Source organism: Carcharhinus amblyrhynchos, chromosome 30 (genome assembly GCF_965287045.1).
Source record: "Carcharhinus amblyrhynchos chromosome 30, sCarAmb.v2.hapA, whole genome shotgun sequence".
In the NCBI taxonomy this organism is placed as follows: Eukaryota; Metazoa; Chordata; class Chondrichthyes; order Carcharhiniformes; family Carcharhinidae; genus Carcharhinus; species Carcharhinus amblyrhynchos.
The window spans coordinates 25,699,522-25,717,167 of NC_137353.1; the positions used below are offsets into that span (position 1 = coordinate 25,699,522).

The 17,646-nt window shown below is 43.0% G+C and overlaps 1 protein-coding gene across 4 annotated transcripts in view; it reads right to left on the bottom strand.

The window, feature by feature from the left end:
* Positions 1–17,646, bottom strand: part of LOC145360297 (rho guanine nucleotide exchange factor 10-like protein) — a 200,192-nt gene that overhangs the window by 93,551 nt on the left and 88,995 nt on the right. For all 4 annotated transcript variants that reach the window (XM_080215444.1, XM_080215445.1, XM_080215447.1 and 1 more), the window contains one exon: positions 12,734–12,825. In XM_080215444.1, the coding sequence (XP_080071570.1) occupies positions 12,734–12,825 (92 nt within the window). The remainder of the gene's footprint in view (positions 1–12,733; positions 12,826–17,646) is intronic.

A 17,646-nucleotide genomic window follows, 5' to 3' on the forward strand; every position in this document is an offset into this window, starting at 1 on the left:
AAGTATCAAATGGAAGTGATTAACTCTGCATCATTTTGAAGAAGATGGTACCCTCTAGCTCTTGCAGTGATACAAAGAACTGTCACTTCATACAAACAATTGCCTTTTATTTTCCTTAGTACAAACTTCACCTCAAGAGTTTTCCCTTTTCAAGAGAAATGCATTACTGATCCATTTTCTGGAAACCTGGCCACATTAACCCATTCCAAGGTAAAGTATAACAAAAAAAAAGGGAGTTGGTAAAGCAGCACAGAATTTAACTGATAGCTCCCAACCACAAGGCATCTCTCTGAAAGTACTTAAGCTTGTTGTATTGGTAGAGACTGGGGAACAAGCAGTTCTCTTGCAATTAGCCCACAAGGCAAAGAAAAGGGACCATCCTTCAATTGAAAGTTCTTTTTACGATCAAAGATAAGCTTTAACTGGAACAAACACTAAGTTTTTTTTAAAAAGCCACCTTTATTCAAAGCACATGAAGAGAGAAGTGGTTGCACAATTAGGCCATTAAAATGAATCATTTCTCTCAAAAGATTAAAATGTCACAGAGGAAAACTAGACTCCGGACTACATACAATAAAAGTGAGAATGAATATCAAAGATAGCAAATCTTTAACTTAGAGTTTGCATGAGAAAGGGAAGAGAGGAGTAACAATTAATGCATCAGAACAAACTTGAGAAGAATCCCAAAGGCTCTGATTCAGCCTACAAGGGGATGCACCCAGAAATAGTTTTTTTAAAAAAACGTGCAATTAAAAAGGATACAAGTTCCCAGGAAATTACCAGACATGGTGCAACACAAGCATCTCATGCTCACAAACAGCAGGGAGGGGAAAACAAAAGTTTTTTTAAGAAAACAAACACAGCACTCACACAGGAAGAGGTGAAAATGAATTAAATAGGGAAAGGACTCAGCTGCAATCAATGAGCAGCTTAAGTGAAACAAATCCCAGCTGAAGTCCATGATCCAACATCAATCTTAATAAAGTTAGTGGTGGCTGAAATTCAGCTATTTCAGTCTGTTTCATGGGTTAATCTTTCTATTTTAAGACAATTCATCCTAGTACAAAACCAAAATACATTATGATTTCACAATAAGGAATTACAAACCAAAATACGTTACAGTTTCACAATTATAAACTGTAGAACGACAAGCCAATATAACACAATGTCAGCAGTGAATGTTATTTTGAGTTCAGGAGGTGGGATTTAGAGTCATAGAGGTTTACAGCATGGAAATAGGCCCTTCAGCCCAACCTGTCCATGCAGCCCTTTTTTTAAAATCCCTAAGCTGATCCCAATTGTCCGCATTTGGCCCTTCTATACCCATCTTACCTGTATTTTGATTTAATTTATTATTGTCACTTGCATTATTATACAATGAAAAGCATCGTTTCTTGTGCGCTATACAGACAAAAGCATACCATTCATAGAGAAGGAAAGGAAAGGGGGCCAAGTGTACTGTTAAAAGATAATTAAGTAATTGAAGCACATTGATACCAATCTCTCTCTATGGTTTACCACATTAAGCTGAAGCAGTGGGAAGCCCAATAGGAAAATACAGTTTGGACCAATATTTTTGTTCCCTAGTTATCGCTGTTCCTTTTTGAATTAAACAAGATCAGTTTGGACCAGTATTTGTATTTCACCGTTTTTACTGATTTTTCTTTCTGGGAAGCAATCTCTGTTTTAAAGTTTATTTATTAGTGTCACAAGTAGGCTTACGTTATTGTGAAAATCCCCACGCTCCGGTGCCTGTTCGGATACACTGAGGGAGAATGTAGCATGGCCAATGCACCCTAACCAGCAGGTCTTTCAGACTGTGGGAGGAAACCAGAGCACCCGGAGGAAACCCACGCAGACATGGGGAAAACATGCAGACTCCGCACAGACAGTTGACCCAAGCTGGGAATCAAACCTGGGTCCCTGGTGCTGTGAGACAGCAGTGCTAACCACTGTGTCATCTACTGTATAGAGCGCTTTTCATGACTACCAGCCAATGAAGTATTTTTTGGAAGTGTAGTTACTGCTGTCATGTACAGCAGCCAGTTTTACACACAGCAAGCTCCCACCATCAGTAAGGCCTGATTATTAGTTTGAGTACTGATTTCCCTTACTCTTCCTTGAAATACTGCCAGCGGTTCTTTAACATCTGGCAGCAGAGGCCCAAGTTAGGAATCAAACCTGAGTCCCTGGCACTGTGAGACAGCAATGCTAACCACCGTGCCACCCTCCCAACCCCCTACATCTTCCGGCTACCATTTTCGTCTTCTTCCTGACCATCGGGTAGCTTTTGTTGTTCTTTTTCACACCTTTCTTTAAAGCCACAGTTATATTTCTGAAGCTTTGTTACAGCCTTGGCTTAAACCTAAAATGTATCTTTTTAAAATATTAGCATATGTGGAACCTGCCTTGTTGGTCTTCTAAATACTGACTGGCAAGAATTGTAACTGTCGTAAATTATGCTTTTTTTTATATGTGGTGATGTTCATTGTGAATAAAAGTTTAACTTAAAAAAAATGTAAGGGGACAGGTGTTGCCACCCACGTGTTGAGCTTCAGCCAAAGCCATGATTGCCAATGCATTCAATGGAAGCATGAATACAAAAGCAAGGAAATCATGCTGAACTTTTACAAAGCACCGGTTAGGCCTCAACAAGAGTGTCGCTTTGAATTCTGTGCACCAACATTAAAGGGGATGTCCAGGCCTCAGAGGAGATTTATTTGAATGGCAACGTGGATGAGTAACCTTAGTGATGTGGAGAAACTGGGCTTATTCTTTAATAGAGATGTTCAAAATCATGCAAGGACTTTAGAGTAAGGAGAAACTAGGGCAGCATGCTGGCACAGCGGTTATCCCTGCTGCCTCACTGCGCCAGGGACACAGGTTCAATTCCTGGCTTCGGTCAATGTCTGTGTGGAGTTTGCACGTTCTCCCCATGTCTGTGTGAGCCTCCTCCAGATGCTTTGGTTTCCTCCCACAGTCCAAAGATGTGAGGGTTAGTTTGGTCATATTAAATTACCTCTTAATGTCCCGAGATTTGTAGGTTAGAGGGATTAGCGGGGTAACTGTGTGAGTTGTGGAGATAGGGCCTGGGTGGGATTGTTGTTTGTGCAAACTTGATGGGCCGAATGGCCACCTTCTGAACTGTAGGGATTTTATGATCGTTCCCAGTGGCAGTAGAGTCAGTAACCGAAGAATATAGCTTTATGACAACTAAAATAAGTTTATTTATTAGCCACAAGTAGGTTTACATTAACACTCCAATGAAGTTACTCTGTAATTCCTCTAGTCGCCACAGTCTGGCACCTGTTCGAGTCAATGCAACTAACCAACACAGCTTTCAGACTGTGGGAGGAAACCCACACACACACAGGGAGAATGTGCAAACTCCACACAGACAGTGACCCAAGCTGGGAATTGAATCCAAGTCCCTGACGCTGTGAGGCAGCAGTGCCAACCACTGTGCCAGCCTTGGACTGAGAAAATTTACACGGCTATGAAGAAAGCTGGTGGGCCTAATTATTAAGCCAAACCAAAGGGCTAGCACAGGCACAATGAGCTTAATGGCCTCTCTCCGTGCTGCACCATTCTCGAATTCTCTCCTAGACTTGTCACTGGAGATGCCGACACTATGATCTCACTCATCATCTAGTCTTGCCTGGCAGCAGAAAAATGCCCTGCCTTCCATATCCATGGAAACCCTATTGAACTAGTGTTGGTTCATCAAAAACAGAACTTAATCAATGGAGGGAGGGTTTCTAACTTACTTTAAACGTTTACAATAAATCCCATACCTGGAAGTTAAAAGTTTATTGGAAAGATCAGTTCAGAGAAGTCAGGCAGACAAGCCTAGGCTTGTCCACCTTAACAGCTCTAATGCAAATTTGTTAAATGTAGGTGTTCAATCCAGCTATCACTGGCGTAGCCTTAGAAAGCAGCTCATGACAACATGCACCAAGAGAAAGTTAATAGATTCATAGAATCATAAAATCCCTACAGTGCAGAAGGAGCCTATCAAACCTTACACTGACAACGATCCCACCCAGGCCCTAATCCCGTAACCTCAAATATTTACCCCACTAGTCCCCCTGACACTAAGGGGCAATTATGCATGGCCAATCCACCTAACCCACACATCTCTGGACTGTGGCAGCAACACCTGAAGGAAATCCAAGCAAACATGGGGAGAGCAAGCTCCATGCAGACAGAGGCCCAAGGTCAGAATTGAACCTGGGTCCCTGGAGCTGTGAGGCAGCAGTACTAACCCACTGTGCCACCATGCCACGCACTGGTTAAGCACTTCATCCCTGGGTGGGATCGAACCACCATCCTTTCACTTAACAGCTGAACGGGCTAACTGATCACGCCACAGAGACTACCCCTGCAATCCATCAAGTTCCCATTTATTGCACAGTTCAGATTAGGCCCATTAGAGAATCTGGACTGTCCATTTACCCTCCAGCATGAAAAGTCTGTAAATAACTAAATTATTCATCTATCTTGTGTCTCCAATAATCAGCCCTGGCCAGCTACTGCTTAAAGAGAAATCATTAAGTCCTGCGGAGTATTTGATACAAGATATGACCAAACTCAGGCCTAAATCAATCTTGTTAAAGCAGAAAGTCTGCCTTCCAAACTCATCAGATGTACTCTAGTCTTATATTTACAATGCTGCTGGGGGAGATGCCTCTTATTTCACTGGTGTGCTATTTAAATGAAAATAAAACACAGGCATGCGTGCACTCTGGTGAACACTTGAAAATGGGGTTGCAATATAGCTAGAACCCCAAAGCCAAGGAGCAGATGCAACCTTCAGAATTGTGCACATTGGCAGCACGAGGGAAGCAAAGTGAAAATAACTGTATATTTCCAAAATTCCTAGCACAAACTGACCCTGTAAGAAAGCACTTGTTGAAATGCCTTTAGAATGGAGGAAATTTTTTTTTAACTATTATTAGAATGTGGGTGTTGTAGTGTGAGAGAATCTAATATTTGTTGCAGATCTCTAATCTGGCATCCAAAATACCATTCACTGCAAAGCTGCAAATATGGTATTTCGCAATCACCCGAAACTAATCGCAAGAAATAGCTAGTGCTTCATCCTTACATAGGAGTTACAGCACAAAAGCAGGGTATGCAGCCCAACAGGTTCCTTACTCAGGATTATACTTCACACAAACCTTCTCCCACTTCAAAAACTTCCGACCAGCCTGTTCCTAGATCCTGGTATTCGCTTATCCTTGTGTGAGTGTCAAGCAGCCCCTTAAATACACAGACGCTATTCGCTTTGATCACTCCATGGGGCAGTGAGTTCTACCTTCTTATGGCTCTCTGTGTAAATTCCTCTGACATTTCTTTTATTTGAGCTGGTGGTGACCAACTTGTTCTAGACTTACCCATATATGGACTGACTTTCCCTGCCCGGCCTATCAAACCTCTCCTGAATGGTAAAGACCTCTATCAAGCCTCGCATTTAAATAACCCCTCAGAGGCCGGTGTCCCTTCACTGGATTCCCTTTATTTACATAATACTATTCCACTCCTAGAGATACAAAATCAGAATCCAAAGTCTCAGTGGACCTGACACTCCCATATTTATATACAAGTGACACTATCTGATTGGGTAGGCAATTATGGCGTCAATCAGGAAACTCATACTCCAAGAGGCCAACTTTACGCACCTCGTTGAGGTCATTACACGTATTACTCTTCTGTTTTCCAAAGAGTTCTTGCTTGCTTAATCGCTCTTGATATTTATATCTTCTTGATCCTAGCCCAGCTTTATAAATCTCTGCACCTACTCAAGTGCTTCAACATTGTTTTTGTTCAGTGAGTTCTAATGACATTCCATATACATTTAAGACAACCTCTGTGTCTTTGTAGATAATTCCTCTCGAAATGAAACCAGATTGCAGTTCTTAAAGCCTCATCAACTCGCCTTGCTACTTTTGAAGATTGATGTGTCTTCACTTGAAGATCTCACTGCTCCTCTCTCTCATTTAGTTTCCTGCCTTCTAAGGAATAAACAGCCTCCTTCTTCCCATCAAAGTGAACCACCTCACACTCTGCATTACTGAATTTCAACTGCAATTTACCTACACCCATTCTGCAAGGCTGCTTGTCTTTCGATATTTTGGTGTGATCTTCCATATTGAGTACGTTGTTTCAAAACTGCCAACCTCAGCACTTAAGCCATACCAGATCTCAGATCTTACCTGATTGGGATCTGGTGGTTTAGATCAAGCCAGGTCGGGTGAGATGAAGGATCGCTAGAAGCGTAGGAATTGACTAACACGCAAGCGGTGAATGGGATAAGTAGTCAGCCACCACATCACTGCATTGTCAAATAGTCCAGGTTAAATTTTTTTTGCTAACTTTACTCAGTTAAAACAGTGGAACCTAAAAATGTCTGGTTTTCAACAACTCCAGTCTTTAGAAAGTTGGATTTGAGACATTGTACTGCAGTGATAACCTTCCCCCTCCCCTCTCCCCCATATAAATTGTGGCATGGTGGTATTATCGCTCGACTAATAATCCAGTGATCCAGGATGATCTTCAGGAGACCAGGATTCAACTCTCACCACGGCAGATGGTGAAATTTGAATTCAATAAAAAGTCTAATGATGAAACCATTGCCGATTGTCATAAAAACCTCTCTGGTTCACTAATGTCCTTTAGGGCAGGAAATCTGTCGTCCTTGCCTTGTCTGGCCTATATGCAACTCCAGAGCCACAGCAATGTGGTTAACTCTGAAATGGTCTAGCTCAGTTTAAGGGCAGTTAGGGATGGGCAATAAAGATTGGCCCAGCCAGTGACACCCACATCTCATGAAAAGTTTTAAAAAAAGCTTAAATCTAATTCCTCAGCTAAAGCAATTATATACAATTATTAAAGCAAAATGGATTCCAGTGGGACACCATTTCCCAATCTGAGAAACTTTGCTTAATCCCGATCCTGTTTCCAGTTTTGTACCTATCTTTCAGCCATTCGGTTTCTTGACTCCTGACCCTACATGCCCTCAGCACTATCACGAGTCTCTGTACAATGCCTCATCAAAGGCTTTAGAAAGTCCATGTATACCGCATCCATCACATTACCCTCGTCAACTCTTCCTGTTACTTCAAAAAAATTCAACGCGGTTGGTTGAACATGATTTTTAGGCCCCTATCTCCACCCTGTCTCACAAATCCTCAGGCCCCCCGACTAGCTGTAGCCAAGATTAAAGGCCGACAAATTGTTTCCAGCAGTGTATTAGTGCGGTTCTGAGCCAGTTTTTTAGTGCAGTAAGAAATCTCACAACACCAGTTTAAAGTCTAACAGATTTATTCAGTAGCAAAAGCTACTAGCTTTTGGAGCACTGCTCCTTCATCAGGTAACTGGGAGCTCTGTTCACAAACAGGGCATATAAAGACACAAACTCAGTTTACAAAATAATGGTTGGAATGCGAGTCTTTACAGGTAATCAAGTCTTAAGGTACAGACTATACCTTAAGACTGTACCTTAACCTGATGTTGTGAGACTTCTTCCTGTGTTTACCCCAGTTCAACGCCAGCATCTCCACATTGTTATTAAGTGGTCAGGGGAGAATAAGCTGCGCGATCATTGTCCTTCCAATTTTTGTGTTCTGCCTTTGTCCCATTTCTTTTTGATCTCAGTCAGGCAAAGGCCAGGTGCTGCACACTGTGAGGGAGAAGGAGGATAAACTGAAGGTAGCAAGACGTCTTTTGTGAGCCTGATAGACAGAGGAAAATTTTCTCTTCATATTTCCACCACCCAATACTATGAACACTTAAAAACCACCCATTGCTTTCCTGAGGAAACCTTCAGTGACGGATCATTCTGAATAATCTGGTTGGCACTACACACAGTTGGTGGAATTTAAGCACTCTTCTACCAAGTGAAAGGAATTTTACCCTTGCCTTGCCGAGATGTGCCAGGACTCTGCCACAGAGCAAACTCACCCTGGCGACCACTCCACCGGACAAAGATTACAGCATGTTTGAACCTCAGAACTCCTTCATTATAGAAAGAGCAGCAGGTCTAGCATTTTGTGACTTATCTTTCGAATTGGCAAGGTCCCTTTTACAAACGTCCCCACTTTTCATTCTGGGGCCATCAATAGGGAAGTAGTAAGAGGAAGCAGCTTGAGAACGTTGGTCTAAAAAAAGGTAATTTCAATGTTAAAGTTACAAATCAAAACCAGATGAGCAAAGCAATTTCCAACACAAAGACTGGTGGGGAGTCCCTAGCACAATGTCACATTCTCTCCCCTGCCCGCCAATCCTCTATTTTCACCACTTTGTACCTACCAGCTGAACTGTCAAACTATTTGGGTGGCATGGTGGCACAGTGGTTAGCACTGCTGGCTCATAGCGCCGGGGACCCGGCTTCACTTCCAACCTTGAGTGACTACCCATGTGGCGTTTGCACGTTCTCCCTATGTCTGCATGGGTTTCTTCTGGGTTTTCTGGTTTCTTCCCACAATCCAAAGATGTGCAGGTTAGGTGGATTGGCAATTTAGCCCCTTAGTGCCAGGGGAATTAGTAGGGTAAATCCCACAGCACTTTTTTATCAACGCTAAATAAAGATAATTAGATCCAAGGGCATTAATTTTCAGTTTCCAAATAAATTGGAGGGAATCCAGTCAAATGCGATAAATCTTGAATTTTTATTGGATAGAACATACTCCATAAACTAAGAGGCTTGATCAGAGAAAGTTACAAATCTCTTTGTATAGACTATTCGAAGTCCCCAAGTCTTCCACATTCACAGAAAGATGGAAAAAAGTCATTGGTTGTTATGCATGTTATGCATTGAATGCAAACCACCAAAAAAAATTATACTTATGAGTGTCACAAGTAAGCCTACATTAACACTACAATGATGTTACTGTGAAAATCCCCTAGTTGCCACACTCTGGTGCCTGTTCAGGTACACTGAGGGAGAATTTAGCATGGTCAATGCACCTCACCAGCACTTCTATGAGAGTGTGGGAGGAAACTGGGGCACCCAGAGAAAATCCACACAGACACGGGGAAAATGTACAGACTCCGCACAGACAGTGACCCAAGCCGGGAATCGAACCTGCGTCCATGGCACTGTGAGGCAGCAGTGCTAACCACTGTTTACATTGTGCTTTTCATGACTACCGGCCGTCAAAAGTGCTTCGCAGCCAATGAAGTACTTCTTGGAAGTGTAGTTACTGCTGTCATGTGGGAAACATGGCAAGCAGTTTATGCATGCTCCCATCATCAGCAAGTTCTGACAATTAGTTTGTGTACAGATTCACCAGGCAATTTCCCTTACTCTTCCTTGAAATAATGCTACAGGATCTTCAACCTCCAGCAACAGTGGCAGCAGGGGCCCTCCATTTGATGCCTCATCCGAAAGCCAGCACCGCAGACAGTACGGCACTCCCTCAGTACCGCACTGGATTGTCAGCCTTGTAATTTTATTTGACCTGGATTGAGACTTGAACCCCAAATCTTGCGATTCAGGGGTGAGAGTTCTACCAACAGAGCCACAGCTGACATACACACAGTAACAATCCCTTCGGTTATTAGCAGGTTTAGAAGTAAACTTACCAGAGCAAAGTGCGCATCTCTGTCCTTAAACTTGCACCTTCAAATTAACTCAATTAAAAATTTGGTCTTCTTCCATTCAGTTCGCGTTGTTGAATTCCTCTTTCGATGCGCAGGGTTTTGTTTTTGTTTAAATTCAGGAACTCCCTGACAGCTGTATCATTTAGTCGCACTCTGAGTCAGAAGGCTGTGGGTTCGACAGTCCCATTCCACAGACTGTCAAACGATTTCAACTGCCAGGCCAATGTAATACTGAAGAAGTTCCCCACTGTCGGAAATGAGACATAAACACAAAACCCCTGCTATTCTTTAAGGTGGCACAGTGGTTAGCACTGCTCATTCACAGCGCCATGGATCCGAGTTCAATTCCAGCCTCTGTGTCTGACCATTTGTGTGGAGTTTGCACATTTTCCCCGTGTCTGCATGGGTTTTCTCCGGGTGCTCCAGTTTCCTCCCACAGTCCAAAGATTTGCGGGTTAGGTGGATTGGCCATGCTAAATTGTACCTTACTGTAGGTAAATTGGATTAGGGATTGGGCAGCCAGGAGTGTGGATCTGGGTAAGACGCTGAGTAGATACAAATTTGATGGGCTGAATGGCCTCCCATTGCACTGTAGGGATTCTATGATTTTAAAAGATCTCATGATACTATTTTGAAGGAGAACAGCTGGTGGTATCTCCATCAGGTTCCCTGGATAATATTTATCCCTCAATCAAAATCACAAAATCAGATTATCAGGTCATTATCATATTGTTGCTGGTGGGAGCTTGTTACATGTAGGGTTGGATGTTTCTATTCATTTCCGGGATGTGGTGGTCATTGGCTAGACCTGCATTTATTGCCCATTCCTAATTGCCCCTTGAGAAGGTGGTGTGAGCTGCCTTCTTGAACTGCTGTGGTGTAGGCACACCCTCAATGCTGTCAGGGAGGGAGTTCCAGGATTTTGACCCAGCCGCAATTTCCAAGCCAGGATGGTGGGTGACTTGGAGGGAAACCGCCAGATGGGGGTGGTGATGATGGTTGCCACATCTCCATAGTGACTATACTGCAAAAAAAAGTATTTTGTTCATACAGAAGCGCACATCACAATGTCCTGTGGTTCTGAAATGCACAAGTTGTTCTTTTTCTCTCATCATTTCAGACTGGGAAATGAAGACTCCCATCAAATGATTAAGGGTCTCAGTTTGATCAGTTGTGAATTAGCTGTTCCCAGTCGGCGTACGAGCAGGGTATAACAACTGACTCTTATATCAACACAAACCAATCAATACAGAGCAACCTCAGTTCTGATGTCCCTTTGTAGTCAAGCAGCACAAATAAGCTCATCTTCTGGACTCAGAACACGCTAACATGCTCAACTGGCCAGGAGGGTTATAGTGTCCCTACTACCATTCCTTAACAATGAATTGGCACCTTCACAAGAGGAAAAGTGGGAAAAGATTTTGACTTGGCAAAATAAAATGCTCCAGAGTTTCTATTGGCTTGTTGAACAGATTAAAAATGATGCCACAATGAAAGGGGAAACTTCTTGTTTCTCTTAATTGCCTGGTGAATACTTGTACTGCCAAATTCAAGAACTACTGTATTTTGCTGCAAGTGTAAAGTACACATCTTCTCCCTATCCTAAATTCCTGCTAGAAAAATAACTATAAAGGGTTATAGTTATTAACTGGAGTCTGGTCGTGTTCACAGTGCTAAAGAGATAAAGGTCACCACTCCAACAGACCCTCTAACATCCACTCATTACGCAAAGCCAAAATGCACTAAGTGAGGAAACTGGAATACAGGAACAAAGGCGTGTCACTGATAGAGCCAGCATAGTGGTACAGTGATTAGCGTTGCTGCCTCACAGCGCCAGGGATCCAGGTTCAATTCTGGCTTCAGGTCACTGTCTGTGTGGAGTTTGTACTTTCTCCCTGTGTCAGGTGCTCTGGTTTCCTCCCACACTCCAAAGATGTGCAGGTTAGGTTGACTGGCCATGATAAATTGACCGTAGTGTCGGGAGATTAGCAGGGTAAAGATGCAGGGTTACGGGAATAGAGCCTGAGTGGGAATGTGGTTAGTGCAGACTCGATGGGCCAAATAGCCTCCTTCTGCACTGTAGGGATTTTACGATAGAGGTATAGGAGGCAAAAGACTGAATCCAGAGAAGAAGATCCTCCATCCTTTTAAATTCACACCCCTACCATATTCCTATTAGAGAACCTAGTTGTTTCTTAAAAGACAGTGTGACGATATGGTGCCTTTAAGAAATGTATTTTAATCATGTTCCTTTGCAGGATGTTTCTAGTAGGCTCTAGAAGCTATTGTGATGTCTGTGACCATGGTCCTTTATTGCCGCTGAGCAGTACAATTGATATCATGCTGATTGTAATCTGGCCTAATGCAGTATCCTAGAGTTTTGTGGTCCTTTGGGGATGCTGAGTGGATCTTGATTTGGGGATGATTAACAGGTCAGGTGATGCCTGGGCCTCAATTTTCTTCCACAGAAAAGTCCAAGTTTTAGTTTTATTTTCTCAGTTGCTATTCAAAGCTGATGGAAAAAGGCAGTGTCACTATCTCTCTCTGTCTCTCCAGAGGCTTGCTGGAAGTTCTGAGACTGGGAAGCCTCAGAGATTTGATCCAACATTCAAAGGACCAATTCACAGCAGGTATTAAAAATCTGAAAACCCAACATCACGTGAGTATACTTGTGCCAAATCTGAAGAGGGATGTGTATCTGTGGGATGGTATTTGACATGGAACAACAGAGATAGCTAGCTGTAAAGGTTTATACTGTGTTATGTTTAAATCTTATAATTGGTTTCAGTTATGCTAATTTCTTTTTGTTATATTCGAGTTGTGTTCTTAAATAAACTTTGTTTGGTAAAAGCTTCCCAGTGGATCACTTGAATCATACATGGAGTGAAACACCTTGTGCTCACCCTAATGCCAAAATCAAATGTAAAAACTTAGGATCTAGGCTAACTTCATAAAACACCGTGGAGTTTCTGGCCTGGGTCATAACAACAGTGACTGTTTTGGACTCAACAAGTCTTCCTCACAACCTGCTTCTGCTTATCACCATCTGCTTAAAGGGACAAATCATGCAGCTGTCCTATATATATATTCACCATGTGTGGAACCCAAGCACCCACTGAGGACATCTTACCCTTATACAGGACGTTTTCCTTCCAGGATAAATCTTCGATGCCGGTCTCACAGCTGCTGTTAGATTCATTGCATAGGACGGTGGAAAGACTCCTAGAAATACAAACCAAACAGACAGCCATGTAAGATCCTGCTCTATGGAAAACAGTAGTCTTTATCAACACCAACATGAAACAAACGCAGCGTTGGTATTGATGCAATGTTCATATCCTGAGGCACCGTTCCACATGTTCTGGCCAATGCTTGTCACTAACAAATATAGAATCATAGAATCCCTACAGAGCAGAAGGAGACCATTCGGCCCATCAAGCCTGCACCAACCACAATCCCACCCAGGCCCTATTCCCGAAACCTCTCATATTTACCCTGCTAATTCCCCTGACATTAGTGTTAATTTAGCATGGCGAATCAACCTATCACTTAAAATAAAAACAAGACCATCTGGTTGCTGGGTCCAGGACTATGTTCTGACCAAACTGGTGACTGCATTGTGACAGCAGCATGCTTCAAATGTACTTCAATGGCTGTAAAGCAGTTTAGAATATCCGGAGGTTGTAAAAAGGCACTATATAGATGCAAATCCTTCTTTTTGTTAGTGTGGCCACAACACTCTGGTATTTTGCCCGGATGGACACTTTCCACACAGGAGCCTAAACTTTCTTAAACGCTGTCAGATTATTCAAAGGTAGGGGGCTTTCCTGACTCAAATCTGTTAACACTTTCCCTCAGAGGGGATGGTTAAAAGAAAGACTGGCATTATTATAGTGCCTTTCACAACCACTAGACCTCTCAGAGCTCTTTCCAGCCAATGAGGTACTTTTGAAGTTTAGCCCATTATTGTGAGATAGGAATCGGGGCAGCCAATTTGTCCACAGCGAACTCCCACAAACAGCTTAATCTTTTAAAGTTTATTTATCAGTCACAAGTAGGCCCACACTAACACTGCAATGAAGCCACTATAAAACTCCCCTAGTCGCCACACTACAGCGCCTGCACCCAACCAGCACCTCCTCCAGACCGTGTAGGGAAACTGGAGCATCTGGAGGAAACCCACATAGACATGGGGAGAACCTGCGAACTCCACACAGACAGTGACCCAAGATGGGAAGCGAACCCGGGTCCCTGATGTTGTGAGGCAGCAGTGCTAACCACGGTGTCACTGTGCCGCCCCTAATCTGTCTATTTTTGGTGATATTAACTGAGGGATAAATATGGGCCAGGGTACAGGGGAGAACTCCATGCTCTTCCTCAAAATAGCTACCTGGGAGCTTTCAAATCTACCCTTGCAGGCAGATGATTATATCTGAGGCAGCGCTTCCAACAATGCAGCACTCCCTTAATATTGCACTGAAGTGCTAGCCTAGCTTTTTGTGCTCAAGGTCTGGAAAGGAACTTGAACCCAGAACTTTGTGATTCAGAGGTGAGAGGGCTGCCAGCTGATCCTAACAATGGAGGACTGATTGGCTAATACCATAAGAACAGAAGCAGAATTAGGCCATTTGGCCCTGCGAGTCTGCTCTACCATTCGATCGTGGCTGATATGTTTCTCAACCCCATTCTCCTGCCTTTTCCATGTAAACTAACATCCCCTTATCAATCAAGAATCTCTGTCTTAAATACACAGAATGACCTGGAATGAATTCCACAGATTCTACTGGCTGAAGAAATTCCCCCTCATCTCGGTTCTAAAGAGTCATCCTTTACTCTGAGGCTGTGCCCTCGGATCCCAGTCTCTCCTACGAATGGAAACATCTTCTCCACGTTTGGCCCCTGGGATCAATTACAGCCCTGCAATCACTATCCTTGTTGAGATCAGTCAATTTTGTATAAATCAGCAATCGAACTTGGACCTTCTGGTAATGTATGCTTTGTTACTGCACCATGTGACGCACACATCCATTGGGCAATCTGTAAACTACAAAAGGTATCACTACAGATAGGATGGTCAAAAATATATCAACACATTCGAACAACGCACAATACTCTATCAGCTCAAATTACTTCCAGTATTAGTGACGTATCACTTATCAGTACTGTGTGTAAACTACTTATCTTGTTTTCTTTCATAACAAGAGTCACTGTACTACCAAATAATTGATTATATGTGAAGTGTTCTTGGATGTTTGAGAATTGCGATAAGGTGCTGTACAAATATGCTAACTGTTTTATGGTTCTTTACCGACACAAGTCAAGATTGGACAGACTACACAGTGGATGTAGTTGCAATGTACAAATCTCACACACCCGCCAACATTGCAAATGCCAGAACTCTTGCAAATAACGCAACGTGCTTGATATCACAAGATGCGGCAACAAGAGCTGCTTGCCCATGTGTGTGCACTCTACAGTACCAGGTCTGCACTCACAACTTCTCAAATTCGAGGGGAAAAGCTAAGACTGCCCACCTAAAGCAACAATCACATGCCAACTCACACAGATCACACCTGAGTGACTGAATCCTTATGGATTCCAGCAAATAAACTATTACCAACATAAGGAGCTCTTCTTTGCTTAACTCTTAGATCAATTTTTTTTACTAAAATTAGAAGAAAGGAATTGTATACTCTCCCCTGTTTTATACACAGAACACAGAAGGGAGTATGGCAGAATACTCACAAAATTCTGAAGGTTATCCTAAATTTTGGGAAAAGAAATCCCCCCTTCCTCAATATACCTCCTGTTCTCTCCAGAAATGCAACTCAAAGGCTGTGCAAAATCTGGAACATCACTCCCAACGTTGGAGTCTTCAGTTACAACTCATGTGACTGACATACATTTCCTGTGTTACAATGATTGCACAATTTCACATGTACTGAGTCATTTCACATGAGCAAGACATTGGTTAACAACAATATTTTCTATTCTGACTGCTTCTTACTATTAGGTGCTGCCAGGTGCTGGGTTGAAGTCCTCTGGGTCGTTTTTTCTACTAACACCCTTGCCATTCGCCACGCAGTAACCTAGGCCAGTGATTTGCAACCTTGTCCCGGTTAAGGAACCCTGCAATATATATTGTGAGATTCCATGGGCACCCCAACCTTTTCTCCCTCCTTCCTTCCCAGCATACAAGAAACAAAAATGAAAATAAAGCAAGACACTGTTGAATACTGTTGAATCCCGGACAGAATCTGTTCCACCTTCTTCCATCGGGAAAAAAATACAATAGTCTGAGGAGACGTACCAACCGACTCAAGAACAGCTTCTTCCCTGCTGCCATCAGACTTTTGAATGGACCTACCATACAATGAGCTGATCTTTCTCTACACCCTAGCTGTGACTGTAACATATTCTGCACCCTTTCCTTCTCCTTTATGTACTCTATGAACGGTATGTTTTGTCTGTATAGCACGCAAGAAACAATACTTTTCGCTGCATACCAATACATGTGTCAAGAATAAATCAAATCAAGAAATCAGATAGTGTGACATGAACCCAAGATCCCGGTTGAGGCCATCCTCATGTGTGCGGAACTTGGCTATCAGTTCCTGCTCAGTGACGCTGCGCTGTCATGTGTCGTGAAGGCCGCCTTGGAGAACATTTACCCGAAGATCAGAGGCCGAAGCGTCCTGTATCTCCAAGGCGGCCTTCACGACATACGACAGCACAGAGTCGCTGAGCAGAAACTGATAGCCAAGTTCTGCACACATGAGGACAGCCTCAGCCGGGATCTTGGGTTCATGTCACACTATCTGTAACCCCCACAACAACTTGCCTGGGCTTGCAAAATCTCACTAACTGTCCTGTCTGGAGACAATACACATCTCTTTAACCTATGCTTAATGCTATCTCCACTCACATTGTCTGCACCTTTAAGAATTGATTAGAACATAGAACATAGAACACTACAGCACAAACAGGCCCTTCGGCCCACGAGTTGCGCCGATCACATCAACACCTATCTATAACCCCCAATCCCATAAAACCCCATATACTCATCCAGAAGTCTTTTAAAAGACCCCAGCGAGTTCGCCTCCACCACCGCTGACGGCAGCCGATTCCATTCACTCACCACCCTCTGAGTGAAAAACTTACCCCTAACATCACTTCTGTACTTTCCTCCCCGCACCTTAAACCTGTATCCTCTCGTAGCGACCATTTCAACCCGGGGAAATAGCCTCTGAGAATCCACCCTATCTATTCCTCTCAACATCTTATAAACCTCTATCAGGTCGCCTCTCAACCTACGTCTCTCCAGGGAAAAGAGACCCAGTTCCCTCAACCTAACTTCATAAGGCATGCCTCCCAATCCAGGCAACATCCTTGTAAATCTCCTCTGTACCCTTTCAATAGCTGTAAATAGCCCTTTTGATTAGCTGTAAAGACTCGCATTCTAATCAGTATTCTGTAAACTGTACGTGCCTTTATATGCTCTGTTTGTGACCAGAACTCTCCACTCACCTGACAAAGGGGCAAACCCCGGAAGCTTGTGGGTTTACTATCAAATAAACTTGTTGGACTTTAACCGGGTGTTGTGAGACTTCTTACTTTCTTGGACATGGACAGCCTCACGGGCAAGCCTAATCCTGTCTTCACCCAGCACCTCGTTCAGCAGGGATGACTGGATCAGAGATCACAATCACCTCTCAGTACCCGTGCTGTGTCATCAGGAGAGTTGTGATTTTTTTAAAAAATGAACCTAGGTAATAGAGCAAATGCAAGAGAAGATAAATCAAACTCAAATGGGTGATAATAAGCTCGGGTTTTAAATCTTGCTGGAGAAACAGAAGAAGTCTTTTATATATGGTCCATCAGATTTATATGTTGATCAACATCTCACGGATCCCATCATATCTTATTGAAGGAAGGATGCAAATGCTTTAGAAGCAGTTCAGAGAATGTTTGTTAGACTCATACCAGAAATGGATGGATTTGTATCCACTAAAGTTTAGAAGAGTAAGAGGCAGCCTTTAAGAT